Here is a 27,197-nt window from a genome sequence, read left to right as displayed (position 1 = left end):
GGACGGGCTGATGTGCGAAGAGGTTTGCACAAATACAGCTATATCTAGAAGGCAGTTCTGTGTTTGCAGCAAGTGACCTCTTCCCCGGGTCCACCTGCAGCCCTTGTTTATCCTTGACCGTCCCGAGGTCTCGCGGGTCAGATGGCGCTTCCCTGTTTATGCCCGTGTGTGGTCAGATGCAGCTGGCGTCCTGGGTGCCTGGTGTCCAGCAGCCTTTGAGGCTCAGAGAAGGTGTCCCTCGTGTCCTGGTGGGGAGGGGGGTCCCCCAGGAGGGGAGAGGGTTTTCTTAAGATGTGGGGAGAGGAAGGAGGCAGGGCCTGCCTTCCCGGGCGCTTCTGGGGTGTCCTCTCTGCTGGAAAGGCTGGCGGGACAGGGAGAGCGGGGAGAAGCTTGAAGCGTTTGGGAGGAGACCTGACACAGGAGAAGGCGACAGACGGGGAGCGAGAGCAGAGGGACTCGAGCGTTGTGGCTTGGGGTGGCCACATCTTGCAGCCGGCAGCCCTGCCACAGTCGTGCAGGTCGCTGAGGACCTTACGGCTGTTGGAACCCTCTGCCCAGCCTGCCCCGAGGTCAAGGGGACGATGCCTTGTCCCCACGAAAGCTGCGTGGGACCACGCACGCACCGTGCACGGCCGGGGCTCGTGCATCACCAGTGCTGCTCGGCACTGTATCATGTGCGCTGGTCCCGGACATTTAAAGTCAGCAGCGTGTTCATAAGGGTTTTGAACTATTTTTTTTTTAATGCTCAATAAAAGGTTATTCCCAGCAAAGATTCAGTAGTTCCATAAAATCATAAACACGCAGTAAACATGAGAAAATGCCCTTTCATAAAACATAAAACTACATCGTGAACTTACATTTCATAAAATCATTGCACACAGAAATGGTATATGGTACAAAATAGCCTGAATTTCACTTATTTGCTGCCTTGGTCACAGCAGCACCTCTGCCTCCTCCCACCGGGTGCAGGGCCGCGGGACTCAGCAGCCCGTGTTCTGGTGCAGCGCCCGTGGCTCCAGCACCAAGCCCTGCGCCCCTCGGCTCCTTGCCCCAGAATGGGGCTGGGCCAGCTCCTCCCCAGAGCGGCCAGGAGGGCGAGCGTAGATGGCAGAGTGGCCCGAGGTCTGTGGGCGAGCGGTCCCTGCCATAGCACCCCTGTCCTGCCCCTCTCGCTGAGTCAGGGTGCAGCGAGCGGGCGACGGCATTGGGAGGAGCGAGGGCTGTTCCCACCAGCTGCTCCTGCAGGAACGTGGTGGGCTGCAGCCGGCGGTGCTCAGGTGGGATGAGCTCCTGTGTCCATCTGCCGAGGGGAGAGGCCTAAGGGCTTTCTGCAGCGCAGGAGAGACACGGAGCTGTTGGAGCGGGGCCAGAGGAGGCCCCGGAGATGCTGGGAGGGCTGGAGCCCCTCTGCTGTGGGGACAGGCTGAGAGAGCTGGGGGGGTTCAGCCCGGAGAAGAGAAGGCGCCGGGGAGACCTTCCAGCCCCTGCCAGTTCCTAAAGGGGCTCCAGGAAAGCTGGGGAGGGACTCTGGAGCAGGGAGGGGAGCCATGGGACGAGGGGGAAGGGTTTTCCACTGGAAGAGGGAGATTGGGATGAGATCTTGGGAAGAAATCCTTTGCTGTGAGGGGGGTGAGCCCCTGGGCCAGGTTGCCCAGAGAAGCTGTGGCTGCCCCATCCCTGGAGGGGTTCAAGGGCAGGTTGGACGGGGCTTGGAGCAACGTGGGCTGGTGGGAGGTGTCCCTGCCCAGGGCAGGGGGTGGCACTGGGTGGCCTTTAAGGTCCCTTCAACCCAAACCATCCTGTGATTCTCCGCAGACACAGGAAACCTGTGCTTCAGGCTCCCTTTGTGGCGCTGCCGAGAGGCTCCTTCAAAGGCAGGTTTGGGGAGGAGGGGGGGTGAACCAGCGTTGCTCAGGATGAGGTCCCTGTCACAGCTGCCAGAAGGAGCCTGCAGCTGCTGTGCCCCTGCTTCCCCCAGGGCTGGGGCTGGTGCTCCTCACTTGCCACCGCGCCTGTCCTGCTGCAAGTGTGTCACTGCCGCGGGCCAGAGACGCAGGTTTCTGTGCAGACCCCATCCCTGTGCCCACGTGGAACGGGGAAGGAGATGGCATGGCCCCACTGCCACACGGGCCCCTGTCCTTTGCTGCGGTGATGGTGTCACCCAGGCTGCCATGTCAGCTGGGAGACCTGACGCCCAGGCAGTGCTGCTGACGGCGCGTTCTCCCCTGTTCCAGGCAGCCTTCCTTGGGCAGAGGGGGCTGACGGAGGACGACTTCCTCACCAAGGTGCTGGAGGGCATGGCGTTCGCTGGCTTCGTGACCGAGCGGGGGGCCCCGTACCGCTCCATCGACCTGTTCGATGAGGTAAGCGGCAGTATGGGAGCAGCAAACCCCTGCCCAGCTGTCCTGCACATCCTCAGCTCTCCCTGCCCCTCGAGGGACAGCCGGGGATCTGCCGGGACACTCTGGCTGCAGCATTGCACCCGGGGATGGAGCTGGGCTATGGGGAGGGCGGCCGGATCCTGCCCAGCTGCTCCTCTCACCTGTCTCTTCGTCTCCCAGCTTGTGGCTTACGAAGTGAAGCGCATGCGCGCAGAAGAGGGGAACAAGCAGAAAATACTGCGGCACATCAAGGAGCTGGCGGAGAAACTTTACAAAAATGTGAGTCCTGGAGACCCGAGCGCAGGAGGGGGAAACTGCTCAAGGGGGGAATGTTTGGGGCAGGGATAGATTGGGTCTGTCCTCCCTCCGTAAACTCTTCCTGGAGCATAATCCTGTCCCACCCTGCGCTGTCACACGTCGCAGGGCACCTGCTGTCGGGCCCAGCAGGGTCTGGCCTGGTGTGAGCTGCTGCCAGGAGCGGGATTCGACAGGCTGGGAGTTGGGGGGGTTCAGCCTGGAGAAGAGAAGGCGCCGGGGAGACCTTCCAGCCCCTTCCAGTCCCTAAAGGGGCTCCAGGAAAGCTGGGGAGGGACTCTGGCTCAGGGAGGGGAGCCACGGGACGAGGGGGAAGGGTTTTACACTGGAAGAGGGAGATTGGGATGAGATCTTGGGAAGAAATCCTTTGCTGTGAGGGGGGTGAGCCCCTGGGCCAGGGTGCCCAGAGAAGCTGTGGCTGCCCCATCCCTGGAGGGGTTCAAGGGCAGGTTGGACGGGGCTTGGAGCAACGTGGGCTGGTGGGAGGTGTCCCTGCCCAGGGCAGGGGGTGCCACTGGGTGGCCTTTAAGGTCCCTTCAACCCAAACCCTTCTGTGATTCTGTGATTCCTCAGCTTCAGTTGGCCTGGGCATCAGGCACCCCATGCCTTTGCTCCAGAGCAGTTGCAGCACTTGTTGTCTGATCCAGGGTGGGCCAGCAAAGGTCTTCTGAAAGCAGAGCAGCGCCCATGGGGCCCTTTGCTGTCTCAGGCCGGAGCTCCTGTGTGGTGCTTTGCTCGCTGTTGTGTCCATGGACAAAGCGAGCTGTCCTTGCGGCTCCTGGGAGCAGAGCGTGCCGGCACTGCTGCCCACACAGCCTGCCCTTGGGGCTGCCGGTTTCTGGGGGTTGTAGGTACCAGCTGGGAGGGTGTTTGGCCTCAGAGCAGCAGAGGTTGCTGAAGGATGCCTTGCTGGGGCTCCAGCCCTGCCAGAGGATGCGTGATGGCCACATGCCTGAAAAGAAGCTGTCTTTGCTGTGCCAGGAGAACCCGTACCCCGCGGTGACCATGCACAAGGTGCAGAAGCCCACGGAAGGTTGTCACCTGCGCCTCCACCAGAAGCCTTTTCCCCGTCTGGATGAGGGGACGGTGCAGTGGATCATTGACCAGGCCACGGCCAAGCTGCAGACGGCTCCTCCTGCTGTGAAGGCAGAGAAGAAATGCATGGTGCCATCAGGACCCCCCATTGGTACGTGTGCGCAGAGGGTCTTGCCCTGTGGAGAGAAACCCTGCTCAGGAGGAGCTTTGCCGTGGTGTCACTGGCTCCTTTTCACACTACGGCCTGTCTGAGGGTCCCACATCAGCAAAACCTGCTTTGGAGAAGCAGCAGCACTGTCCCCGTTAGCTTCTGTCCCTTGGGGTGCTTAGAGCTCCCTGGAGTCTATCAGCCAGTGAGGGGATGGCTGAAGACACCATAGTATTCTTCCTCCAGAAGACCCCAGTATTCTGCCCACGCAGAGCCAGGGAGGGGGCACCCATCTCTCCCCACCCCGGGGGTGAAAGTCCTGCCCTGGTGGAACTAACAGGCGATTCTCTCCCCAGCTGCCATCATGGAGCGCAACGGCAACGCCCTGGCCAACAGCGCCCGTCGCCTGGAGGTGGTCAGAAACTGCATCTCCTACGTCTTTGAGAACAAGATGTTAGAAGCCAAAAAGGTGAGGGGGCTCCTGAGGAGCTGGTGGTCGAGGGGAGGAGAGGGGGGGTTGCTCTGCCCCTCCTCGGTGGCAGGCTGGAGAGGACGTTCCCTGCCCGTGTCCGGATCTCTGCTGACCAGCTCTGTTCCCCTGGGCACGTGTTCCCCTCTCAGTCCTGTTCCTCCTTGTTGTTTCCCTGGGCTTTGGGCTGATCTGCGCCAGCTTAGCAATAGTTCTGCATCTCCCGGTGCCCCTCGGGGTCTGTCCCGTGGAGATAACCGGGCTGGGGTCCTCCCCGGCCCTGCTGACCACCCCAGGTGCGGGGTTTTGCTCTGCTTTGCCTCCACCTCCGAGTGCGGATGCGCTGTCTGTAAACACCCTGGTGTCAGCCAGCGCAGCCAGGATGTGAAGTCCCCCCTGCACCTCCTCCGTGTGGGCTGCCCTTGAACTCACCGTCTGGCCAGAGCTCAGCTGGGCCCTGTCTTTTTACACTCTGACTTCTTCTTTCCGCTGCAGTTGTTCCCTGCTGTGCTGCGCGCCATGAAGGGCCGAGCCGCCAGGCACTGCCTGACCCAGGAGCTGAACCTCCACGTGCAGCAGAACCGGGCGGTGCTGGATCACCAGCAGTTTGATTTCATCATCCGCATGATGAACTGCTGTTTGCAGGTAGGAGAGGGCTGGGCAGAGCCTGTCTCCCCTCGTGGGAGACAGCACGGTGCGGGGAGTGCGTCTGGGGGTCTTGCAGCAAATCCTCTTGAAACCTCTGCTCTCTTCCCCAGGACTGCACTGCCATGGACGAGCACGGGATTGCAGCCGCACTCTTGCCGCTGGTCACCGCTTTCTGCCGAGTGAGTATCTGCAGTGTCCTGAGAGCCAGAACTCCTGGGAGGCCGCCGAGGCTGGCAGGCTGGAGGACTGAGAGCCAGCGCTGCAGCCAGGCTGAGGGCAGATTGTCCCCTCGCTGCTTCTCAGAGTGCGGGGACTTGCCCTGTAGCTCCCAACCACTCTCCAGGCTGGCCAGACCAAGGCTCCCGAGGTGGCTGGAACACCTGCGGGAAGGGTGCTCAGAAACTGGGGCTGCTCTGAAGCGCCAGCTTCATCTCTCGGTGAAGCTGGGATGAGATAAGGTTCTGCCTCCCCTAAAGCTTCCGTGGCGTGAGGCCCTGCGGGGCGCTGGGTGGTGCCGGGCAAACCTGGGAAGAGTTTGCAGGGAATGCTTGGAGGAGCTCTGACGCAAGTGTCCCTCCTGCCAGCACAAGGGTGCGTTGCCTTTCCCGGGAGCAGGCTAGAGCAAGGACTGTGTGGAGAGGGGAGCTTGGCGCAAAGGCCACATTGGTATGAAACTCTCTTCCACCTTCTCCTTCCCCAGAAACTGAGCCCGGGCATCACGCAGTTTGCCTACAGCTGTGTGCAGGAGCATGTGGTGTGGACCAACATCCAGTTCTGGGAGGCCATGTTCTACTGCGACGTGCAGAACCACATCCGAGCCTTGTACCTGGACAACAACGAGGAGAACCACGTGGATGAGGTGAGGAGGTGACAGCGGTGCCGGTGTCCCTGGAGAGCCGCTGCTCAGAAGCAGCTCTCCCCAGAGGTCCACGGTCTGATAAGGACGCTGAAACCAGCCTGAGGGATTGAGGTTCTGGGGGATCCCTGTGGGAGCAGGGGGGTGAAGGCTGGCAGTCTCCTGTCCATGCAGACGACCAACATCTCCTTCCAACTCCTTCAGGAGAGCACAGAAGGGCCCCAGGAGGCCAAGTCTGCCCTGGAGATAGCATCGGAGCAGCTGAGGCTCTGGCCCACCATGAGCCGAGAGAAGCAGCAGGAGCTGATCCAGAAGGAGGAGAGCACTGTTTTCAGCCAGGCCATCCACTACGCCAACCGCATGAGCTACCTGCTGCTGCCCCTCGACACCAGCAAGAACCGCCTGCTACGCAGCTCCGGGCTGGGGGACGTGGAGAGTGTCAGCAACAGCTTCGTCACCAACAGGTGAGCTGGGCTGGAGAGCTGGGCAGGGCCGTGCTGCAGGGACACCAGAGCAACCTCAACTGGGGACGGCAGCTCCTTGGTGCGGTACCTGGGGCATCTGGATCATAGAATCAGAGGATTGCCCAGGTTGGAAGGGACCTTTCAGATCATCGAGTCCAACCACTGGCCCGACTGACAGAAACCATCACTAAATCATATCTCTAAGCACTGTGTCTGCCCGGCTTTGAAATCCCTCCAGGGATGGTGCCTCCACCACTGCCCTGGGCAGCCTGGTCCAATGCTCAATAACCCTTTCAGTGTAAAAATGTTTCCTACTATCCATCCTAAACCTCCCCTGGCACAACTTGAGGCTGTTTCCTCTTGTCCCACTGCCTGTTCCTTGGGAGCAGAGCCCGACCCCCCCTGGCTACCCCCTCCTTTCAGGGAGCTGCAGAGAGCGAGAAGGTCTCCCCTCGGCCTCCTTCTCTCCAGGCTGAACACCCCCAGCTCCCTCAGCCGCTGATCATGCAGCTGCTGTCAGGGTTGATGCGGGTTGCAGTGCCCGGGGGTGTTTCATACCCAGAGTGGAAGCTGGAGAGCTTGAGATGGGTTCGTATCAGGAGTGGAAAGTCCCTTGGGCTCTGCCTGACGTGGGTTACAGCAGAGGAGAGATGTTCCGGGTTAACTCTTCCCTACTGCTGTACCACAGCATCGCTGGCAGCGTGGCTGAGAGCTATGACACAGAAAGTGGATTTGAGGATGCAGAGAGTTCTGACGTGGCCAACTACGTGGTGCGATTCATCAACCGCTTTGTGGACAAAGTCTGCACGGAGAGTGGAGTCACCAACGAGCACCTCAAGGGGCTGCACGTCATGATCCCTGGTAATACGCGTTGCAGCGGTGCTGGGCAATGGGCGGCCGCGTGCTCTCACTGGGGATCCTTCCAGATCAGCTCAGGGTTCTGCTCAAGAGATGGTTCTGCAGGAAGCAGTGGGAAGGCCAGGAGAAGGCACAGACAGTGCCACAGGGTGGGTTGGCACCCCTGGGTGGTGTGTAGGGCAGGACTTTGCTCGCAGTCTCTAACTTGACGTTTGTCCACAGATATTGTGCAGATGCACATAGAGACACTGGACGCGGTGCACAGGGAGAGCAAGAGGCTTCCTCCCATCCAGAAGGTAGGGGCCTGGCCTGCTGCAGTGGCGGGGAGGTTCTGGTGCCGTGTGGGGCTGTCAGGTCCCCTTCTGTGGTCTGCATGGCCCTGAGCTTCCTCTTGTGCATCCCCGTAGCCAAAGCTGCTGCGCCCCAACCTGTTGGTGGGTGAGGAGTGTGTGATGGAAGGGCTCCGCGTGTGCCTCATGCCTGATGGACGGGAAGAAGCTGCTGGAGGGAATATTGGTGGTCCACCTCTCCTCCCTGCGGAAGGAGCCATCTTCCTCACCACTTACCGCATCATCTTCAAAGGCACTCCCACGGACCCGCTGGGTAAGGGTCTTGTGTGCGCCATGTCCTCTGTCTCCAGGGGTTGGTGTAATGCCTGGGGAGGAGGTGGTGGGTGGCTCTTCTGGAGCAGCGGCTGCAGCTCACCCTGCTGCAGGAGCTTCTGCCTTGGCTGCCTTGGGTGAGTGACCAGCCAGCACCGGGCCTTGCTGGGGGCTGCTGCAACCACCACAAGCTTGATGGTTGCTCCCAGTACTACAAAGGAGGTGGTTGCTCTTGGTGTCCACCTTTGGCAGATGATACATTACTCACGCCCATCCTAGGCATCATCTACGAGTCGCCGTGGGCTGGCTGTAGTAAATCTTGCCTGTTTCTGTCCACTTTATCTTACGGGGCTCTCTGTGGGGTGAGGCCATCGAGAGTGGTCCAGCGCGGGTTGACGGGCCTGGGCTGACCTGTTCCCATGCTTGTTCCCAGTGGGGGAGCAGGTGGTGATCCGATCCTTCCCCATTGCCTCGCTGACCAAAGAGAAGAAGTTCAATATCGAGGCCCCAATGGATCAGTTCATCCAGGAGGGCTTGCAGCTGCGCTCGTGCACATTCCAGGTGAGACCGCGTGAGGCGTCGGGCTGCTCCTTTGCGTTGCAATGTCTCAGCTGAGGAGCACATTGCTGGTGGGACCCAGCAGGTACATGGCCATGGCTGGCACCATCCCTTGGGGCGAGGCACTCACTGCCCGGGCTGATGTGGTTTGGGGGTAGTTTTCCTGAGGCGATCAAAGACAACCTCTGCAGCGGGTGACAGTGTGCCTGAGGAGACGGAGCTGGAGGCCCCCTTGCAAAGGAAGGAGTAGGCTGGGGTCTGTAGAATCATAGAATGGCTTGGGTGGGAAGGGGCCTTAAAGCCCACCCAGTGCCACCCCCTGCCCTGGGCACGGACACCTCCCACCAGCCCAGGTTGCTCCAAGCCCCGTCCAACCTGCCCTTGAACCCCTCCAGGGATGGGGCAGCCACAGCTTCTCTGGGCACCCTGGCCCAGGGGCTCACCCCCCTCACAGCAAAGGATTTCTTCCCAATATCTCATCCCAATCTCCCCTCTTCCAGTGGAAAACCCTTCCCCCTCGTCCCGTGGCTCCCCTCCCTGAGCCAGAGTCCCTCCCCAGCTTTCCTGGAGCCCCTTTAGGGACTGGCAGGGGCTGGAAGGTCTCCCCAGCGCCTTCTCTTCTCCAGGCTGAACCCCCCCAGCTCCCTCAGCCTGTCCCCACAGCAGAGGGGCTCCAGCTGGAGTTCTGCCGTGTGCAGGAGCAGCTTCTTGCTTGTGAGCTCGGGGTCCTTTCCAGCTGTCCTGGTGGTTGCTGGAGCCCTGGGAAGGTGTGAGATGTCGCCACCCGGCACCCTGGGAGGCGGTTCTGCAAAACCTTGTAGCAGGTCTTGGGGGAGAGAAGTACAGCAGGGAGAGATGTCACAACGCGAGTAGTTTTTCGGCGTTTTACATCCTTGAGAGACTCGTGGAGGTAGAGCTATGCTGGGAGGAGAGCGGCTAAAATGTGCTGTCTGCTCCTTCCTGCCCATGTTGCGTGCTCAGAGGCGCGGTGACCGGGCGCGGGGCACATCACAGGAGCAGCAGTGCTGGGTACGGAGTGGTCTCCGGGAGGAAGGGGTCTGGCAGTAACTGGCGTGGAGGGGCAGCCAGGGCAGCTCCCAGCCTGGCCTGTGCCCATTGCGGTCCCTGCTCCCGACCGGGGTCTGAGCTCTGTGCTGTGGGAAGAGCCAGTGGGATGAGCGCTTCCCAGCGCCCTGGCCCAGCTGTGCTGAGCACGCCGTGACCCTTCAGCCTGCTCTCTGCTGTTCCTGCAGTTGCTGAAGATTGCCTTCGATGAGGAGGTGGCTTCAGACAGTGCTGAGGTCTTCAGGAAGCACCTGCACAAGCTGCGTTACCCCCAGCACGTGCGTGGCACCTTCGCCTTCACTGTGGGCCAGTCACCCAAGCAAGCCATGCAGCCCAAGGCCAAGGAGAAGAACCCCTCGCTCAGGTACCCGTGCAGGGGGGCAACAGCACATGGGACGCACTTGACCCTTCCGGGAACTGCAGGGCTTCTCCTCTCCCTCCTCCAGCCGCTGAGCAGGTGTCACTTGAGAAAAGCTGGGGTACAGACTCCTGAGCTGGAGGTCAGGGTCGGACCGTGCTCAGAGCTCTCCACTTGTCCTGGGGAGGGGACGTGCCACAGCGATCTGGCCCCACGCAGAGGACCGGCCAAACGTGGGAAGCAGGGTGTTCTCTTCAGTGCCGTTCCCTGCCCCGTTGCCAAGGCCAAAACGGCACAAGCCTGGTGGAGGCATCTTGGGGGGAGAGGTTCCAGCGGGCACGGGAGAGCAGTCTGTGCTGTGCTGGAGGACGGGGAGCGCAGCGGGGCAGCGGCAAAGCTCTCTGCGTGGTGCTGCCCTGCGGCCAGCCCTGCTCCTGCGCTCGGGGGCTAGGTTAAGCAATGCTGTGGCGCTGGGGTCTGGCTGCTGCTGTGTTCGCGCTTGGTGTGGCCTGGAGTCTAAGCGTCTCTCCCCGTGTGTTTGTGACTCAGCTCCCAGCAGGTGACCGATATGTTCCAGGGCCTGACAGTGGGGGTCATGTCCCTCGGGCACCTTGGCCATTCGACCACGTAAGATGCCTTCACCCTGGGCGGGAGCTTGCGAGGTGGCATTGGCTCAGGCTGCAGCCTTCACTGCTCCCAGAGTTTCTTCTCACCTGCTCTGCATGCGACTGGGGCTGTGGGCTTATCACTCGGGGAATGCCCTTTTCCAGCCTGCCGGTCTGACGTTCAGGTTTGGGGTGCGCGCTCTCACTATCGCAGCACCATGGCCTCCAGAGGCGCTCGGTCGGTCGGTCATCCTAGTGCTCTGTGGCACTCCAGTGGATCCCAGGACGTGCTGAGGGAGCTGTGCCTGTACCACTAACCTCCAGGGACCTCTGGAGCTGCCGGGCCCAGCTCCAAGCCTGGGCACAGTCTCAAAAGTCTGTCTGAACTTGGAAGATGTGCTCTGTCACCCGCCTCCAAGTGTGCTTCCAGTGCCCCACACTATCTGCAAACCCTGCTCCTCTGGTTAGACAGCCCTCTCTTCCATTCCTCGCCTCCGTACCTGAGCATTCGTTCTCAGGACAACGTTCTTCCTTGGTCCTAAGGCTTTCCCTGCTTTGGTCGATGTTGGGAGCAGGTGGATTCCCTCATCGTCTGCTTTGCAAAGCAGAACAAGGCACCTCCTACTCTCACTTTGCCCCCATCTGGATCAGGTGGATTTCTAGAAATCTTTGCATCAGCGTAGCTGTTCTCCTGGGTTGGACCTGGCCCCTTCCCTGGCTGACGCATCTCCCACCTCTCCTTTATTTGTTCCCCTTTGAGCCCAGGGGCTCACGGAGATGGTGATGAGCACGAGGTCCTGTCTGTGGGCAGACCATTCCTGCCTTCAGGAATTCCTGCCTTCTGGACCTCTGTCGTGCAGAGCCTGTTCTGACCATGCAGCCTAATCACCCGTGGGCTTTGGAAGGTCTCCCTTCCCTGTTTTCCTAGTGCTGCCGAGCCCAGCTGGGCTCTCCCTGTCCCTAACATGGCATCGAGCAGGTCACCGTCCGCAACCTGCCTCCCTCTGCCCAGGGCGCAGCAGCCCCATGTCCAGGCTGGGCTTCCAGTGTCCTGCGGTGCATCCCCAGCCCCTGCCATGAGCTGGAGCCCGTCTCCTCCAGGGACGAGCTAGATCACTCCCTGTGGGAGCTCCGAAGCGGAGGTGATGGCGTTAGAGCCCAGGACAAGACTGGTGTCCCCTCAGGTCGGGACGCTGGGACGCCTGCTCAGCTGGGCTGCCCCGTCCACGCCCCCGGGCACGCTGGTACCCCCAAGGGAAGGAATGCGTTGTAGGTTCTGCCTCCGGTTTGGAGCCCTCCTACAGCCAAGGAGCCGGCTCCTCCCTGCAGGGAGCTAGCAGGTGACATCTCCCCTCCTGTGGTGACAGTGACTTGACCTCGTGCCTGCAGCTGGTGGTGAGGGATGCTCCTATCTCTGCTTCGCTCTGGGTGTGACTGAGTGTTGTTGTCTCTAACCCTTCGGTGGCTGTTCTTCTGGCCGCGCTGGGCTGTGGTCGTGCACGTGCGGGAGGTGGTGTTCGCTGGCCTCAACCTCTTCTCTGGTTCCAGGACACTCTCCAAAAACCTGGTGAAAAATGCCAAGAAAACAATTGGCCGCCAATACGTGACGCGAAAGAAATACACGCCGCCCACGTGGGAGCAGCGGAGCAGCCAGCACTTCCCAGAGGACAACGAGGATGAAATCTCAGGTTGGGAGCACCCTGAGCAGGGGTGGGGGGCTGTGGGGAGCGGGGCGTTTGCTGGAGCAGGAGCATCTTCCAGCTGGGAGAGGTCTCAGCCGTCGCTCTGCAGGGGAGCAGGGTGGGAGCCTCCCTGGTGCAGAGGATTGCCACCACGGCCGTCTCTCCCAGTTCTGGACAGCCCACCAGCTCTCGTCTGCTGGTGGTGGGCAGTCAGCAGCTCAGTATAGTTCCAGTGCGTAGTGGGCCCTGCGGGGAGGAGGGGGTTCTGTGGTCTGCAGCCTCAGCTCCTCGATGGAAAGTCACAGATTTAAGCTGCAGCAGGGTGGGTCAGGTTAGACGCGAGAAGAGCTTGACTGGTTTGAGAGTAACAAAGACTGGAAGGGACAGGAGTCCTCCGCGTTGAAGATTACGACCTTCCCGGGTGGGAAGGCCTGTCAGAGAGGATGTGGTGGATGGGATTTAGGGTTTCAGTGGGGAATGGTGTCTGCGGGGACCAGTCCCTGCTGCCGCATGTGGGGCTGGCCCATCAGACGGGACATGGATGATTTTGGATCTTTCCTTCTGTTCACCGAAATACTTTGGATTCTGCTCCTTTTGTTCGCTCCCCAGTTTGTTTGCAGCGCTTTTCAGCCCGAGGTCTGCCACAAATGTTACAAGCTTCCACTGTGTCCATCATTTAAGTTATGAGCAAAACCACCAGTTGCCTTCAGACCTTTGAGATCCGTTGTTGTCCTCTGGTTCTGGCATTGGGAAATGCGTTGGGAGCATTAGGAAAACCGCCTGCAGAGGGTGGCCACCAAGGGTTGTGTCCACCTGACAGTGATTTTGCCTGGATGGAAGTGTCCGGGCTGAGAGCGTCGCTGGGGCCGGGGTCTCGCCCGTGTTACCCCCCTCTCCCAGGAGGTTTCTCTCCTCTGCGGGAGGAGATGAGACCGGTGTGATGGAGGAGCTCTGGAGCTATGTTGAGCTGTTCCATGTCTCTCAGTGGTATCAAGCGATGTGAAAGCACCAAAGAAACCTGCTCTAGCGGCAGCACCTGGGCAGCTGACTTCTCCTCATGCTTTCAGCCTCACAAGTAAAGGCTCTCGCCCCGAAGCCCAGCGCCCAGCCCTTTGCTTGGGGCAGCTGAGCTCTCCCATTCCAGGGGAAGATGGTGGGAGGGGGCTCCTGCCCTGTCCGCTCTCTGCTGGGCTGGGGGATGCCTCCGGCCGGCTGCTCCGGCTGCACGTGGGACGCCGTGTCTGTGCCAAGGGCGGACCCAGACTCCCTTTTGCCTCCGCAGTGTCTGAAGAGATGGACAGAAGCACTTTGACCCCCACCACCACCATCAGACCTTCGGACAAGATGACCATCAACCACTTGGTGGAGCGAGCCTGCTGCCGCGACTACCAGCGGATGGGGCTGGGCACCCTCAGCAGCAGCCTCACCCGCTCCAAGAACGAGCCCTTCCGCATCTCCACCGTCAACCGCATGTACGCCATTTGCCGCAGGTAAGCCTCAGTGGGGCTGCGGCTGCGCAGGGGGGTCCGCAGGGTCAGGAGAGGACAGCGGGGGTCTCTCCTGGTTCGTGGGAGCTGGGGGGGTGCTGGTGCTGTGCCCCGCTGGGCTCTGCAGAGCCTCCGCTCTCTCCTGCAGCTGCTGTTGCGGATGAAAATGTTTGACGCAGCTGTGATTTAACAGCTATTCGAAATTTATTAATGATGTAAGTTAGATCGAGAGGTTGAATTTAGCAGCACTTAATCATTAACCGGTTTAGGGGTTTACAAAGTGAGTAAACAAAATAATTGAACGGTGACTTAGTTACAGATTCAAAAATGGCAGGATTCACGCTCACTTACTAGAAGGTATCCCGAATCAATACACATACGTATGAGTAAAGGTACAAATCATGGATCAATACACACACGCATTTATATATATTTAAGCAAAGCATATAAGCACACGTGCGCACACACACACAGGTCTCCGATCAGGAATTCCGCAGTAGCGGGCAGTTCTAATGAGCCAAAATGTGCTGCTTTTAGGTCCTACACCTGCACAGATGGACAGAAGAGCATCCACGTCCCTAAAGCTAATGTGTAGCTCACACCATAGAGGTGGATGAGAGAGAGAGACCAGTCTAGAGTTAAAATTTCCCTTTCTCAGATTTAGGGTAAATACTCGTGATGTGTCGGCATTCCTCAGTGGGCGATAGTTGAGGCTTGAGAAGGGTCTTCTCCTGCCCTGGCCTCGAGGTCTCAGCCTGAGAGGTCTCTCAGCTCAGGGGAGTCACTGGCCACAGCCCGCTGCCACCCAGAAGAGCTCAAAGGGTCCTTGCTGAAGGTGTGGGGGGGTCGCACCACTGCGATGTTGTGCCCCGCTGGGCTCTGCAGAGCCTCCCCTCTCTCCCGCAGCTACCCCGGGCTGCTCATCGTGCCGCAGAGCATCCAGGACAACACCATCCAGCGCATCTCCCGCTGCTACCGCCAGAACCGCTTCCCCGTGGTGTGCTGGCGAAACTCCCGCACCAAGGCCGTGCTGTTGCGCTCGGGGGGGCTGCACGGCAAGGGCGTCGTGGGCCTCTTCAAGTCCCAGAACGCCCCCACCGCAGGTGCCCATCCCCTCCGCCCCTGGGCAACCCTGGGAGTGGGCCGCAGACCCCTCCTCAGGCCCGGTGCTGGTGGCAGAGCTGTGATGCTCGTGTCTCTCCTCCTAGGCCCCTCGCAGACGGACTCCACCAGTTTGGAGCAGGAGAAGTACCTGCAGGCCGTGATCAACTCCATGCCACACTACGCCGACGCCGGCGGGCGCAACACGCTCAGTGGCTTCACCTCGGCGCACATGAGCAGCTCAGGTGAGGAGCTCGGTGTTGGCTGCGGCGCAGCGGGGCTGCAGGAGGGCTCGTGCTCCGTGGGTCGCGCTGTCCGTCCCAGAGCCTGGGTGGCCAGGTGAGCTGCTGTCCCCAGGCTCCCATGGCGGAGGAGGCAGCGGAGCCTTCCCAGCGCGCTCTCCAGAGCTCCCAGCGCCGGCTGGGCCTCCGTGGCTGGTGGTGGGGACGGGTTTTGGGAAACGCAGTGGCCCCGGACCTGCGAGCCCTGGGGGCTCCGGACTGTGCTCGGATCCAGGCGTGCGGCGGGGACGCACCCCGCTAGCTGAGATCTCGGCACCGTCTGCGCCCCAGCGCAGTGGCAGTGGTGCTGGGGGTCTGCCGCGGGAAGCCTCGGTAAGTCTGTCCGAGCAGCCTGCCCTTGCCTGCCGGGGCAGAGCCACCTCGCCACGCTCCGGTGTCATTCATCCTCTGTCCCAGCCATTCCACCCCATCATTGCTGCAGAGGTGACCGGGGGCCGGAGGGACCGTGGGGGAACGCAGCCAGGGAGCACCGTGGGGGGAGCCCAGGGAGACCCAGGGGTGACCCTGCAGCCTGGGCAGGAGAGGACTTGCCAAAAGCCCCTCCGAGGCCTCTCCCCTGGCGTGGGGGGACGTGCCCAGAGCCACGGCTGAAGGAGGGAGGGCCAGACCAGCAGATGACCTGGTGTGGTGGCGAGGGAGCAGCAGCACAGGGGGCTTCCGGGCTGCGGCAGTGCCTGGGTGACCCCCCCGAGGGGCAAAGCCCCTGGAGCAAAGCTGCAGGAGGGTGGAGACCCTGCTCGCGCGGTCGCACCAGCTGCCTTTTCGCTGTGGCTCCAGCTGGAAGGTGTCTCCTGCATGTTGGCCTCCTGGTCCCGGCCCTGGGCCCTCCTGCTTGCTGCCGCTTTCTGTCTCCGGCCCCTTCCCTCCCTCCCGAGCGGCTGTGGGGAGGCAAGGCAGGAGCGCCCCTCTGGAGCGGCACAGTGAGGCCGAGAGCTGACGTTTTGTTGGTGCTACAGATTTCTCCGACAAGAGACAGCCTAAGCTGGGATCGCTCATGAAGCAGGTGATGGGAGGGAAGGACGATGGGCCCGGTACTATTAGCCGCGGAGGTGAGGACGTGTGAGTGAACGCTGCCTCGTGGGGGCCTCGCGAAGGCCCCCGGTTCGGGGCAGCCGTTGTAGAGTAGATGCTTCCCCCTCGCTCCCCCCGAGCTCTCTGCCGCGGGGCAGCCGCAGGGAGGGCGGGAGGGACCTGCTGCAGCACCCCGGAGCCATCTCCTTCATCCCACTCATTGCTCCAGTCGCTCCGTCCGGGTCCCCGGGCGCCTCCTCCCGCCCAGCCCCGCGAGAGCGTGGGTCCATCTGGTCCCGGTGCCCGCGCTGAGGCCGCTTTCGTCCTGTGCTCTCAGGGCTGGCTCACAGAGCTAGGGTCATCACTCTCTCCACCCCCAAGTGCGTGTCGCCGAAGGGCCGCGAGACGCCCCGAGGTACGGTACCGCCGGCCACCTAACCACCGCCCGGGTGCTAACCTGACCGACTGACCCCCCCACACACACACTCCCACCCTTCACACAACTAATGCCCCAGTAACACCCCACCTCCACACGCTAACGCCTCCACCCAGCATGTCGCTGGCGCAGGCCAGCTCGCAGTGCCAGCGGTAAGTACCGGGCCTGTCCCCCGCTGATCCTGCAACGTCCTTCCAGGTTTGCTTTAGGCTCCTTGCGCATCTGCTGGTGCTTGGGTGGTGGTGGCCAGGGTGCGGGGCTGGCTGGCAGGGCAGGGGTCCCGCGGTGCTGGGGCTTGGGGCTGGGGCTGGTCTCCGTACCCGCCAGGCAGGAGATCCTACAGCACCCAGCAAGGAGAAGGAGCAAAAGCAAACCTGGTTCCCAGCACCTTCCCGGCATGTGCTCCCAGGGCAGCGGGGTGACAGCAGCTCGGACGCTGCTTTCGTGGCTGGCTGCTGGCCCCGGGGTCAGCCTGGCTGGGGGGGACGCAGACGCCAGCACAGCCTGCGAGCCACCCGGGACCCCCGGCCTGACCCCCATCTCTCCTGCAGGCAAGTGGGGCAGCATCCGAGCCAGTGGGCGCATGAGCAGCTACGCCCTGAACATGGAGATCGGGTCGCGCCTGGCTGGGAAGGACCTGCTGGGTGCCCAGCACAACGGCACCCCCTCGGAGGCCAGCTTCCTGCGCCAGCACCGCGCCTCGCTCTACATCATCGGGGACAAGTCACAGCTGAAGGTAACGCTGGCACCTGGGACAGCCTCCAGGGCAGGGACAAGCAGCGTGTCCAGAGAAGGGCAACGGAGCTGGTGAGGGGTCTGGAGCAGGAGTCTTGTGAGGAGCGGCTGAGGGAGCTGGGGGTGTTCAGCCTGGAGAAGAGGAGGCTGAGGGGAGACCTTCTCGCTCTCTGCAGCTCCCTGAAAGGAGGGGGTAGCCGGGGGGGGGTCGGGCTCTTCTCCCAAGGAACAGGCGGTGGGACAAGAGGAAACGGCCTCAAGTTGTGCCAGGGGAGGTTTAGGATGGATATTGGGAAAAATGTCTTCATGGAAAGGGCTGTCAAGCCTTGGACCAGGCTGCCCAGGGCAGTGGTGGAGTCGCCGTCCCTGGAGGGATTTCAGAGCCGGGCAGACGCGGTGCTGAGGGACGTGGGTCAGTGGTGACTGGGCAGTGCTGGGTTAACGGTTGGACTCGACGGGCTTAAAGGTCTTTTCCAACCTCAACGACTCTGTCTTTCCAAGGGGGACAGTGGGTCTGCTCGGGGGGTCTCTCGGGACGGTGCTGATTCTCTCCTCCCTCAGGGGGTGAAACCGGACCCGCTGCAGCACTGGGAGGTGGTGCCCATCGAGGTGTTCGACGTGCGGCAGGTGAAGGCCAGCTTCAAGAAGCTGATGAAGGCTTGCGTGCCCGGCTGCCACTCTCCTGACACCAGTGTCACCTACTTGCGGTCCCTGGAGGAGTCCGAGTGGCTGTCCCAGGTCAGTTGTCACCAAGAGCCCAGAGGGGCACTGGTCTGTCCCCACGGTAGGAGTCTTTGCTGTTGGCTGTCGCTCAAGGGCATGTGCTCTGAGCTCCTGGCAAAGTGGGAATGGGGGTCCAGGTGACATCTCCAAAAGCGTCGCTGTGGCATGGAGCAGGGGACACGAAGGGAGCAAGGCTGATATGAGGAACAAGGATAAAAAGATGCTGAGGGGGTGGAGCATCTCTGTGCTGAGGACAGGCTGGGAGCCCTGGGGCCATTCAGCTGGAGAAGAGCAGACTGGGAGGGATCTCATCAATGCTCAGCAAGAGCTAACGGGCGGGGGGCAAGAGGATGGGGCCAGACTCTTCTTGGTGGTGCCCGGGGACAGGACAAGGGGCAACGGGCACAAACTGGAATACGGGGAATTCCATCTCAACATGAGGAAAAACTTCTTTGCTGCGAGGGTGGCAGAGCCCTGGCCCAGGCTGCCCGGAGAGGTGGGGGAGTCTCGTCTCTGGAGACATCCCAAACCCCCTGGACGCGTTCCTGTGCCACCTGCTCTGGGTGACCCTGCTCTGGCAGGGGGGTGGGAGGAGATGGCCTCCAGAGGGCCCTTCCAACCCCCACCACCCTGTGATTCTGTGAAAATAGCCGAGACTACTGCTCGGCGGCTCTGGACACGAGAGCCGTGAGTGTCCAGGGCAGCTGGGGAAGCGGGGCAGGACTTGCAGGACGGCACAACGCTGGAAAGGGCTTGGTAGAAGGCGGTGCCTGCAGGAGCCAGGGTGACCCAGGTGGCTGCTGCTCTGCAGGACTGGTCCCACTGTGGAGCTGCTGTGGGACCGGACCCTCTGGCTGCTGGGGGGAGCGAGGAGCCCATGGCTCTGCTCAGGACCCAGCGCTCTGCTCGTGGTGTGGTGGTTCTGCCCCGCTGGCCTTGCTGTTGAAGACGAAGGGTGCTGCACAGTGGCTGAATGCGGCGGGGTCGTGTCTCGTGGCCCTGCATAACCCCCGTGCTCTGCTTTGCTTGGCTCACCCGCTTCCAGGAGAAAGGGTCGCTTCGCACAACGTCCAGCAAATGAGTTCCCTGCACCCTGGTAACTCTTGGCCCTTACGTTGGCAGATCCATAAGATCCTGCAGATTTCGGTGTTGGTGGTGGAGCTCCTGGACACGGGCTCCTCTGTGCTGGTCAGCCTGGAGGACGGCTGGGACATTACCACGCAGGTAGGAGCCCTGCCGCTGCCCGACGCGACGGCTGCCCGTGGCCATCTCCCCACGAGCATCTCGAGCCCCCCCTGTCCCTGCAGGTGGTCTCCTTGGTGCAGCTGCTCTCGGACCCCTACTACCGCACGCTGGAGGGCTTCCGCCTGCTGGTGGAGAAGGAGTGGCTGTCCTTCGGGCACCGCTTCAGCCACCGCGGGGCCCAGACCCTGGCCGGCCAGAGCAGCGGTTTTGCCCCCATCTTCCTGCAGTTCCTGGACTGCGTACATCAGGTGAGCTCCAAGCGCGCTGGCCGCCGGCTCTGCCCTGGACGCGTCTCCCCAAGCACCAGGGCTGGCTGGCTCCTTCTGCAGCAGGGAACGAGTCCAGAGCCGGTCTGTGGGTCCTGGGAGGTCTCACCCGTCCTGCTCCTTGCAGATCCACCTGCAGTTCCCCATGGAGTTCGAGTTCAGCCAGTACTACCTGAAGTTCCTCAGCTACCACTACATTTCCAACCGTTTCCGGACGTTCCTGCTGGACTCCGACTACGAGCGCATCGAGCTGGGTGAGGGCAGTGTGCGGGGCCCACAGCGGAGGGCAGCTCAGTGCCTTGCCCCAAATCACAGAATCACTGAACGGTTTGGGTTGAAGGGACCTTCAAGGCCACCCAGTGCCACCCCCTGCCCTGGGCAGGGACACCTCCCACCAGCCCACGTTGCTCCAAGCCCCGTCCAACCTGCCCTTGAACCCCTCCAGGGATGGGGCAGCCACAGCTTCTCTGGGCAACCTGGGCCAGGGGCTCACCCCCCTCACAGCAAAGGATTTCTTCCCAATATCTTGTCCCAATCTCCCTCTTCCAGTGTAAAACCCTTCCCCCTCATCCTATCACGACACTCCCTAATAAAGAGTCCCTAATAATGCCCTTCCCTGCTCTCTTCTCCCCAGGCCTCCTTTACGAGGAGAAGGGTGAGCGGAAGAGCCAGCAGGTCTACAAGTCCATCTGGGATTACATCGACCGGCTGAACAAGAAAGCCCCCATCTTCTTCAACTACATGTATGCCCCCGAGGATGGGGAGGTGAGCGCTCTGCTCCAGGGCAGCCCAGCCGAGCCCCCGCACGATGCAGAGCTGGGACGGGGCTTTCCAGGGGCACATCGGGGTCTCCTCGCCCGCGTGGAGCCGAGCGAGCAGCTCTGTCGGCCGGACTGTGGCGTTTGCCCACCTGAGTGGTCCTGCCTGGCTGCCGCGCCGGGGCCCTGGGGAGGATGGCTGCCGCCTCGGGGGGCAGGAGCGGAGTCAGGCCCCTGAGAGCCGTGTCCCTGCAGAGGAGTCGGGGGACGTAGGTGAGGTTTCAGAGGGCCGGGGCAGGGGGGAGATGCCCAGGGGGAGCTGCCAGGGTCTCGTTTGAGGCTCTCCACCTCCAGCAGCTGGGAACGTCCTTCCTCGGGGCAGCGCAGGGGCTGCTCTCTGCCGAGCTGCTCGGAGCTCTGGCTCCATCTGGGCTCAGTCTTGGCCAAAGTTCTGCCTTTCTGCAGCCCAGCATTGCCTTTTCCTGGCCAGCCCCCAGCCTTCCAGCCTCGGCTGCCTCTTGTTACCGGTCAGAAAGCATCGTCCTTGCAGGAAGCTTGTTGTGAAGGGACCCATTTCCCGTCTGGACACATTGTCCCTGCAGCACGGCCAGGGACGTGGCCTGCCTGGAAGCTGCTGCCCTTCCTGAGCATCACCCTGCTTCTTCCGCAGGTGCTAAGGCCGTACAGCAACATTTCCAACCTGAAGGTGTGGGACTACTACACGGAGGAGACGCTTTCCGAGGGCCCCTCCTACGACTGGGAGCTGACGCAGGGGCAGCCGGAGCACATGGAGGAGGCGGATCGGCAGGACACCAGTGCCCCCCAGACCAAGCGCAAGATCATCTGGCCGTGCTACGACAACCGCAGCCGCGTGGAGCCCGACGCCATCTCCAAACTGCTGGAGGTGGGCGTTGCTTCTGGGTTTGGCCCTGGCCTGGACTCCCCATGGTGTCCCCAGGGGTGGGACGCTGCCCCACGCACACGGCGGGGCAGGGTTGTGGCAGGGCTGCAGTCAGTTGAGCCCCCGGGACAGGGACAGCGGTCCCAGGGGTCTTGCCCCGGCCTGGGCTGATGCCTGAAACCCCCCACAGGAGCTGCACAACCTGGAGATGGAGCTGGGGCAGATCCCGGAGCGCTGGAAGGACACGTGGGACAAGGTCAAAGCTTCCCAGCGCACGGAGGCGCGGCAGGAGGGCAGCCGGGTAGGTGACGGGGGGCTGGAGGGGGGGGCCGGCTTTGCCCAAGGCTGCCCCCAGCGCAGTGGGTCTTTGCTCCTGGGGCCGAGGAGGGGGCTGGTGCTCGGCCCCCCCGGCTGCGTGTGCCCGAGGGACGCGGGGCCGTCCTCCCCCTCACGCTGTGCCCTCTGCTCCCCACAGACCCCCAGCTCCCTGCTGATGTCCTCCGGGCTCTCCCACCACCGGCGCTCGCTGGGTGTCTACCTGCAGGAGAGCGGGGTGGGCTCCACGCTCAACCTCAGCCTCGACAGCGACACCAGCAGCACCTCCACCCCCTCCAGCGGGAAGCAGGGCGGCCGCAAGAGCACCAGCACGCTCTACAGCCAGTTCCAGATGTCGGAGAGCGAGAACAGGCAGGCGGGGGGCTCGGGGTGCCGGCGGGAGGGGGATCCCTCTCTGGGGAGGGGTGGAGGTGTGTGGGTTCTGCAGAGTGCGGACCCCCCCGTCGCTTCATGTCCCCGCTGATGTGCCGCAGACCAAACGGCCCTTCAGCCCCTCTCTGCTTTCCGCCCTAACGCGCCGCCTGGCTCCTGCAGGTCCTACGAGGGGTCTCTGTACAAGAAAGGAGCCTTCATGAAACCGTGGAAGTCTCGCTGGTTCGTGCTGGATAAAACCAAACATCAGGTACTGCGGGGGCGGGTGAGCCGGGGTCTGTCCCTCCCTCCCACCCTCCCTCCTGACGCCGGCGGGACCTCTCCCCGCAGCTGCGGTACTACGACAGCCGGATGGACACGGAGTGCAAAGGGGTGATCGACCTGGCTGACGTGGAGTCCATCACCCCAGGAACCCCCACCATGGGGGCCCCCAAGACGGTGGACGAGAAAGCCTTCTTCGATGTGAGTGTGGCCCCGAGCTGCGCCGTAGGGAAGGAGCTCGGCAGCCCGTGGCCCCGCCACGGAGCCCAGCCCTTTGCTCCGGTGGCACCGGGCTCCGGGGGCTGCAGTGCCGCGGGCTGGCCGGGTGCAGCCGCATGGCCCCGCTCACCTCCTCTCTCCTCCCCTGCAGCTGAAGACGACGAAACGAGTTTACAATTTCTGCGCCCAGGATGTGCAGCTGGCCCAGCAGTGGATCGACCGCATCCAGAGCTGCTTGTCGGACGCGTGAGACTGGCTCAGGGGAGCCCCTATTCCAGGCACAGAGTCTCCCGCGCCCCGGTGCGTGGAGCAGAGGCAGTGCCCGGGCTCGCGGCCGAGCCGGGGCTGTGACTGACCGGAGAGGAGGAGATGGCCTTCCTCCCGTCCGCCACGGGTGTGCGGCGCTGGGGACCCCGCGGCCACGCACCCCCCCGGCGGCAGCGGGGGCAGGATCAGTTTGTTGCGCTACGGTAGGACTGTAGTGGAGGAATTCTGCGCGTTGAAGCAGGCGGGGGGGCGCGGGCCGTCCCGCTCTGTCCCCCCAGGCCTGTCTGAGCCCTGTAATTACTGTGTCCCCTCTGTGCTCCTCCCGCGCCGGCGGCCTCGCTCCGGCTCTCTGCGGCAGAGGGGGGTCTTCAGCCGACCGGAGGGGGCCACCCTCGCCTCCCCCGCCCCACGCTGCTGCAGAAAGCAGGAGCCGCCTGCCCCCCTCGTCCCCCCCACGGCTTGCATGTCTGCCAGAGCACCCACGGGGATAACCAGCCCCGCTCCCTCCGGCCCCGCAGCGCAGCAGCCTCAGCGCGCCCTGGGCTTGTCTCCCGTCTCGCCGGAACCGGGGACGTGCAGCCCGGGGCGCCGGGGTTGCCGGAGGGGACGTGCCCGAGCACTGGGACCATCCTGCCCGGCCCGTGTCCCCCCGGCAGCAGCGTCCGGCCCCTGAGCCCTGGCTGTCCCCGACTCGCGCAGGAGCAGACGGGGGGGGCTCTGTCTGCTGGGGGGGTGGCGGCGGTTGTAGCTGCGGCGCTGGGCTCTGTGTGGCAGGAGGGGACATGGGGGTGGCCACTCTGCGCCCAGCAGGGAGGTGTCTGCTTAGGCTGTGACAGAGGGGTTCCCTGTCCTGGCTGGGGGACAGCCCCCACCTCCACGGTCAGGCTGCTTGTCACGGGGGGCACGTTCCCTGCAGGAGGTGCCAGATGCCGCAGCCTCCGCGTGCCCTGGGGCGGTCCCCTCTGTCCCCTTGCATGGGGGGTCCAGACCGGCCCCCGGGACAAGGGTCCCCGCCGGCAGTGACACCAGGGCTGGGACAGGGCTGGGCACGGTGGTGCCACCCGGTCTCTTTGCACAGGTCACGCCCCCCCACCCCAGCCCTCCTGTGGGAAGGGGGGGCAGCACCCCGGAGGGCACCCCACAGCGCTGCCCTCTGCTCCCCACCGCCTCGGGGCTCTCCCCTCCCCGCGCCCCCCAGTCCCTGTGCTCTGCCGGTGCCCTCGGGCTGGACCCCCCAGCAGAGGGGTCTGGGGGGAGCAGGGCTGGGGGGGCTGCGTGTCCCACCGCCCGCTGCCCCCTCCCCACTTGTTGCTGTGGCTGCGCAGGGGAATCTCGGTACAGAAACGGCTCCTGCAGCCCCTCATCCCTCCCCTGCGCTGGGTGGTCCCGGGGGGGGTTTGGCCCCGCTCCACCCCAGGGTCGCTCGCTGGGAAGCCCGAAGAGGCGTCGGGAGGTGGCCCAGGACCCGCTGCCTCCGGCCGCTGGACGGGACCCGGCGTCCGCAGCCCCCCCAGCCCCGGCCGGGCCCGACCCTCCCGCCCCCCTCAACGCTCGGCCAGCTCTTCCCCCCTCTTGTTTTTAAAGGAGTACCATGTTTTATTTCAGTGCAGAGATCTTTGTACAGTCTTAACCCCCCGCCCTCCCCGTCCCCCTTTGTTTCCTCGTCCAGTGCTGGCCGTGGCAGGTCGCTGGTGTAACGGAGGGTTTTGTAACTTACCGGAGCAGTTGTAGATTATTGAAGTTTCTGTACATTGTGTCAAACATACAGAGTCCTTGTATTGTATTGTGCCTAGAGGAAAAAGGTTATTATATAAAGAGAAAACTAACTGACTTTAATAAAAAAATTAATATGACACGTGCCCTTTTGCCTCGTGTCACCCACATCAGCTGTCCCCCATCCCCAGTGCACTGGGCCAGCGCTCGGGAACCACAGGGCCTGGGCTCAGCTCCTGTCCCAAGGGGACGGGGTGTCCCCTGCCTCGCAGGGACGGAGCCTCACGGAGAGATGCTGGCAGAGCACCAGAGACACTGGCAGAGCACCGGGATGTGCCCGAGCGGAGGCTGTGCTGGTCCCTGCGCTGCCTGGGGCAAACCAGGACCTTTGTCCCGCGCTGTCCCACCTGCTCCTGCTGCTTCTGGCGAGTTTGATGCGTTTCCAGGGGCTCTGGTTTGACGACCACGGTGTCACCAAGGCTCAGCCGCGCTGGTTTGCCCGGCTGTGTCAGTCCCTGCCAGGGCGCTGGGCTTGCAGCAGAATCTCTTCCTGGGAAAAGTGGGGGTGCACCCAGGGCTGCCCCTTGTCCCAGCCCCACACGTGTCCCTGCTAAGCCCATGCCTGCTCCCAGAGCCAGCAGTGGCACAAGGAGCCGGGGACGGGCTCTGCAGGGAGCTGCTGGGCTGACACACACCGACCGCTGCCCGGTTCTGCAGCCGGGGATGGGAAATGGTGATAAAGGAAAGCTGGAAAGAAACCCAAACCCACCGGTGCCAGTTCGCAACTCTCCCCGTCACTGGCCATGCTGGGGAGCACTGGGGACACTGAGGGACCAGGACAGGTGGCAGCTGGTACCAAACCGGTGTCTGGTTGCCCTTGACCAGCCAACCTGAACCGTTCATGAACTGCAGGACCAGCGACTCCGCGCAGCGCTCAAACCTGCTCCTGGCTGCAGCCACCAAGACGGGGACCACCTGAAAAACCACCGGGCAGGAGAGGTGGCTCCGAGCTTCAGTGTCACCATGGCCCAAGCTGAGACAGTGCCACCGGGGTGATGCCTTCAGGCCTCCCCCGCAGCCAGAGGAGCCAGCCCCGCTCCCCCGTAGTGCCGATGGCTGCCGCGGCCTGACCCACACCACCAGCAGCTTTCTTCAGGGTGAAGAGGATTTTGGCACCAGAAGCCACGGGACTAAGCTTTTCTTACAACGCAGCTGCCAGCGCTCATCAAAAGGGACCAGCCACGCACAAACATCTGGCAAAGCTGCTGCTGGCCGAGGCCCGGCTGCTGCCGGTGGGTTGCAGGCTCCCCTGTGGGACCCTGGCAAAGACTCAACCGGGGTGAGGGAAAGCAGCGTCCGGGGTCTCTGGGAGAACATCGGCCACTTCAGCGCCTCCCCCAGCGCCAGGCAGCTGGTACGCGGAGGGGGGTGGTCCATCCAGAATCGGCCACGGCCCCGCTGCCCATGGGGATCCCGGCGCTCCTGCGCCCGGCGAGCAGTGCGTTTCCAAGAGCAAATCCCCGCTCTGCCAGCGGGTCCTCCCACAGGCCAGCGGAGCCCAGAAACCCACTGTCACCTCCTTCCCTGTGACAGCAAGAGAGGACTCGAGACCAGCAACCCCGACCTCTGCTTTCGCCGGGGGGTGCAGGAGGCACCCGAGCCCCTCGCCCGCCCTCAGGCCGCGGGTCCGTGCTCCCTCCCGGGCGCGGGGCAGAAGAACCGAGCGGGTTCCCCAGACGCTGCCTGCGCTCAGCCCCTCTGTGGGGGCCGCGCCACGCTGGAGGGCGAAGCTGTGGGACGCGGCACGGCGGGGGCTGAGCGTGTCCTGCGGGATGGAGGAATCCACCACTGGCACGTGAATTTTGAGCTTTTATTGATAGTTGGAATTTACAGCCTAAAACTGACAACATAGAGAGATGCAGACTTTTTTTTTTTTCTTTTCCTTTTTTCTTTTTTTTTTCTTTTTTCCTTTTTTACAAAAACAAAAACCAAAATAACCAAAAGCCACCAGCATCAGATTTACAATATAAAAGTTTTGACAGTAGAGAGACTAAAGTACATCTGGAATTACTCAGAAAAATAAACAGGGAAAAAAGGCAGTAATTTAAAATTTGTCCCTCATATATACACATAGATACACAGACATTGCGTACAAAGACCCGGTTTCAACATTTAAGGGCAGTAGGCATCATGAGAAAAAGGCTCCCCTATGTCATTGCACTAAATTAATTAACCCAGGTGGGCACCCCCCACCTTTGCCACCCCTTCCCGGTTTAGAGGAAAGGCCCCGTGAAGCTCCCATGGGATTTCCGCGGCCCCCGGGGTCCCGGGCTCGGTGGGGACCCCCCCTCGCCAGCCACGGCCTCATCCGCCGGCCCCCACGGCCGCTGCCCCCCGACACCGTCCACGCAGGCGCGTGTGTCTTATTGCTATACAGAGTGCAGCCCACCGACCCGCCGCCCGCTTCGGGGGGTGTCCTTTTTTTTTAAAGGCATCGATCGATCCAGCCCCTAACGCTTGTTTTGGCAGCCAGGCCACGGGGCGGTCGCCCGCCAAACCCGCGGCTCCCGACGGCGCTCAACACTCCGCGGCGGATTTTTCAGGGAAACTCGGCTCTCGGGGCACGGCAAGGGAAGGACGGGGTTTTCAGGAGAGCAGCGAGAAGCAGGCGCAGAGCCCCCGCTGCGGGTCTGGGCCCTCGGCCGGGCACCGAGCGCTGCAAAATCCATCTCTCAATACGTCAATGCCCCGTCCCCGCTCCGGCCACCGCTCCAGCGCCTGCCCCAGTCTGGACCAGCAGATGGAAGGGGTCCCCGGTCTCGGGGGCCAGGAAGGCGTCACCTCACACCCCCCACGGCCCGGACCTCAGCTCCACCTCGGCCGTGGCGCAGGGACCGCGCCGGCGGCCGTTCTCTCCCGACAGGAGCGGGTGCCCGGGACGGAGCTCGGCTCCCTCAGGATGGGCCCGGATGGACCTGCCGCTCCCAGGCTCTGCCCAGCAAAAAACCAAACCAACCAAC

At 62.7% G+C, this 27,197-nt stretch overlaps 1 protein-coding gene across 10 annotated transcripts in view; it reads left to right on the top strand.

Annotated features, from left to right (window-relative positions):
• Nucleotides 1-24,317, top strand: part of SBF1 (SET binding factor 1) — an 86,894-nt gene extending 62,577 nt beyond the window's left edge. For 2 of the 10 annotated variants that reach the window (XM_063323795.1, XM_063323793.1), the window contains 32 exons: nt 2,235-2,363; nt 2,562-2,660; nt 3,678-3,882; nt 4,236-4,348; nt 4,844-4,993; nt 5,107-5,175; nt 5,697-5,855; nt 6,057-6,316; nt 7,005-7,177; nt 7,397-7,470; nt 7,582-7,777; nt 8,210-8,337; nt 9,588-9,763; nt 10,307-10,384; nt 11,911-12,050; nt 13,327-13,534; nt 14,438-14,634; nt 14,740-14,877; nt 15,891-15,983; nt 16,283-16,360; nt 16,933-17,117; nt 17,678-17,854; nt 18,962-19,063; nt 19,147-19,332; nt 19,478-19,604; nt 19,985-20,115; nt 20,779-21,012; nt 21,200-21,310; nt 21,485-21,696; nt 21,880-21,967; nt 22,048-22,179; nt 22,349-24,317. In XM_063323795.1, coding sequence (XP_063179865.1) covers nt 2,235-2,363; nt 2,562-2,660; nt 3,678-3,882; nt 4,236-4,348; nt 4,844-4,993; nt 5,107-5,175; nt 5,697-5,855; nt 6,057-6,316; nt 7,005-7,177; nt 7,397-7,470; nt 7,582-7,777; nt 8,210-8,337; nt 9,588-9,763; nt 10,307-10,384; nt 11,911-12,050; nt 13,327-13,534; nt 14,438-14,634; nt 14,740-14,877; nt 15,891-15,983; nt 16,283-16,360; nt 16,933-17,117; nt 17,678-17,854; nt 18,962-19,063; nt 19,147-19,332; nt 19,478-19,604; nt 19,985-20,115; nt 20,779-21,012; nt 21,200-21,310; nt 21,485-21,696; nt 21,880-21,967; nt 22,048-22,179; nt 22,349-22,447 — 4,647 coding nt within the window. In that variant the 3' untranslated portion in view covers nt 22,448-24,317. The remainder of the gene's footprint in view (nt 1-2,234; nt 2,364-2,561; nt 2,661-3,677; nt 3,883-4,235; nt 4,349-4,843; nt 4,994-5,106; nt 5,176-5,696; nt 5,856-6,056; nt 6,317-7,004; nt 7,178-7,396; nt 7,471-7,581; nt 7,778-8,209; nt 8,338-9,587; nt 9,764-10,306; nt 10,385-11,910; nt 12,051-13,326; nt 13,535-14,437; nt 14,635-14,739; nt 14,878-15,890; nt 15,984-16,282; nt 16,361-16,932; nt 17,118-17,677; nt 17,855-18,961; nt 19,064-19,146; nt 19,333-19,477; nt 19,605-19,984; nt 20,116-20,778; nt 21,013-21,199; nt 21,311-21,484; nt 21,697-21,879; nt 21,968-22,047; nt 22,180-22,348) is intronic. The other 8 variants (XM_063323799.1, XM_063323796.1, XM_063323802.1 and 5 more) reach the window with 6 other exon arrangements.
• The last annotated feature ends 2,880 nt before the right edge of the window (nt 24,318-27,197 follow it).

Source organism: Chroicocephalus ridibundus, chromosome 1 (genome assembly GCF_963924245.1).
Source record: "Chroicocephalus ridibundus chromosome 1, bChrRid1.1, whole genome shotgun sequence".
Taxonomy (NCBI): Eukaryota; Metazoa; Chordata; class Aves; order Charadriiformes; family Laridae; genus Chroicocephalus; species Chroicocephalus ridibundus.
This window is presented reverse-complemented; position numbering and strand designations above follow the sequence as displayed.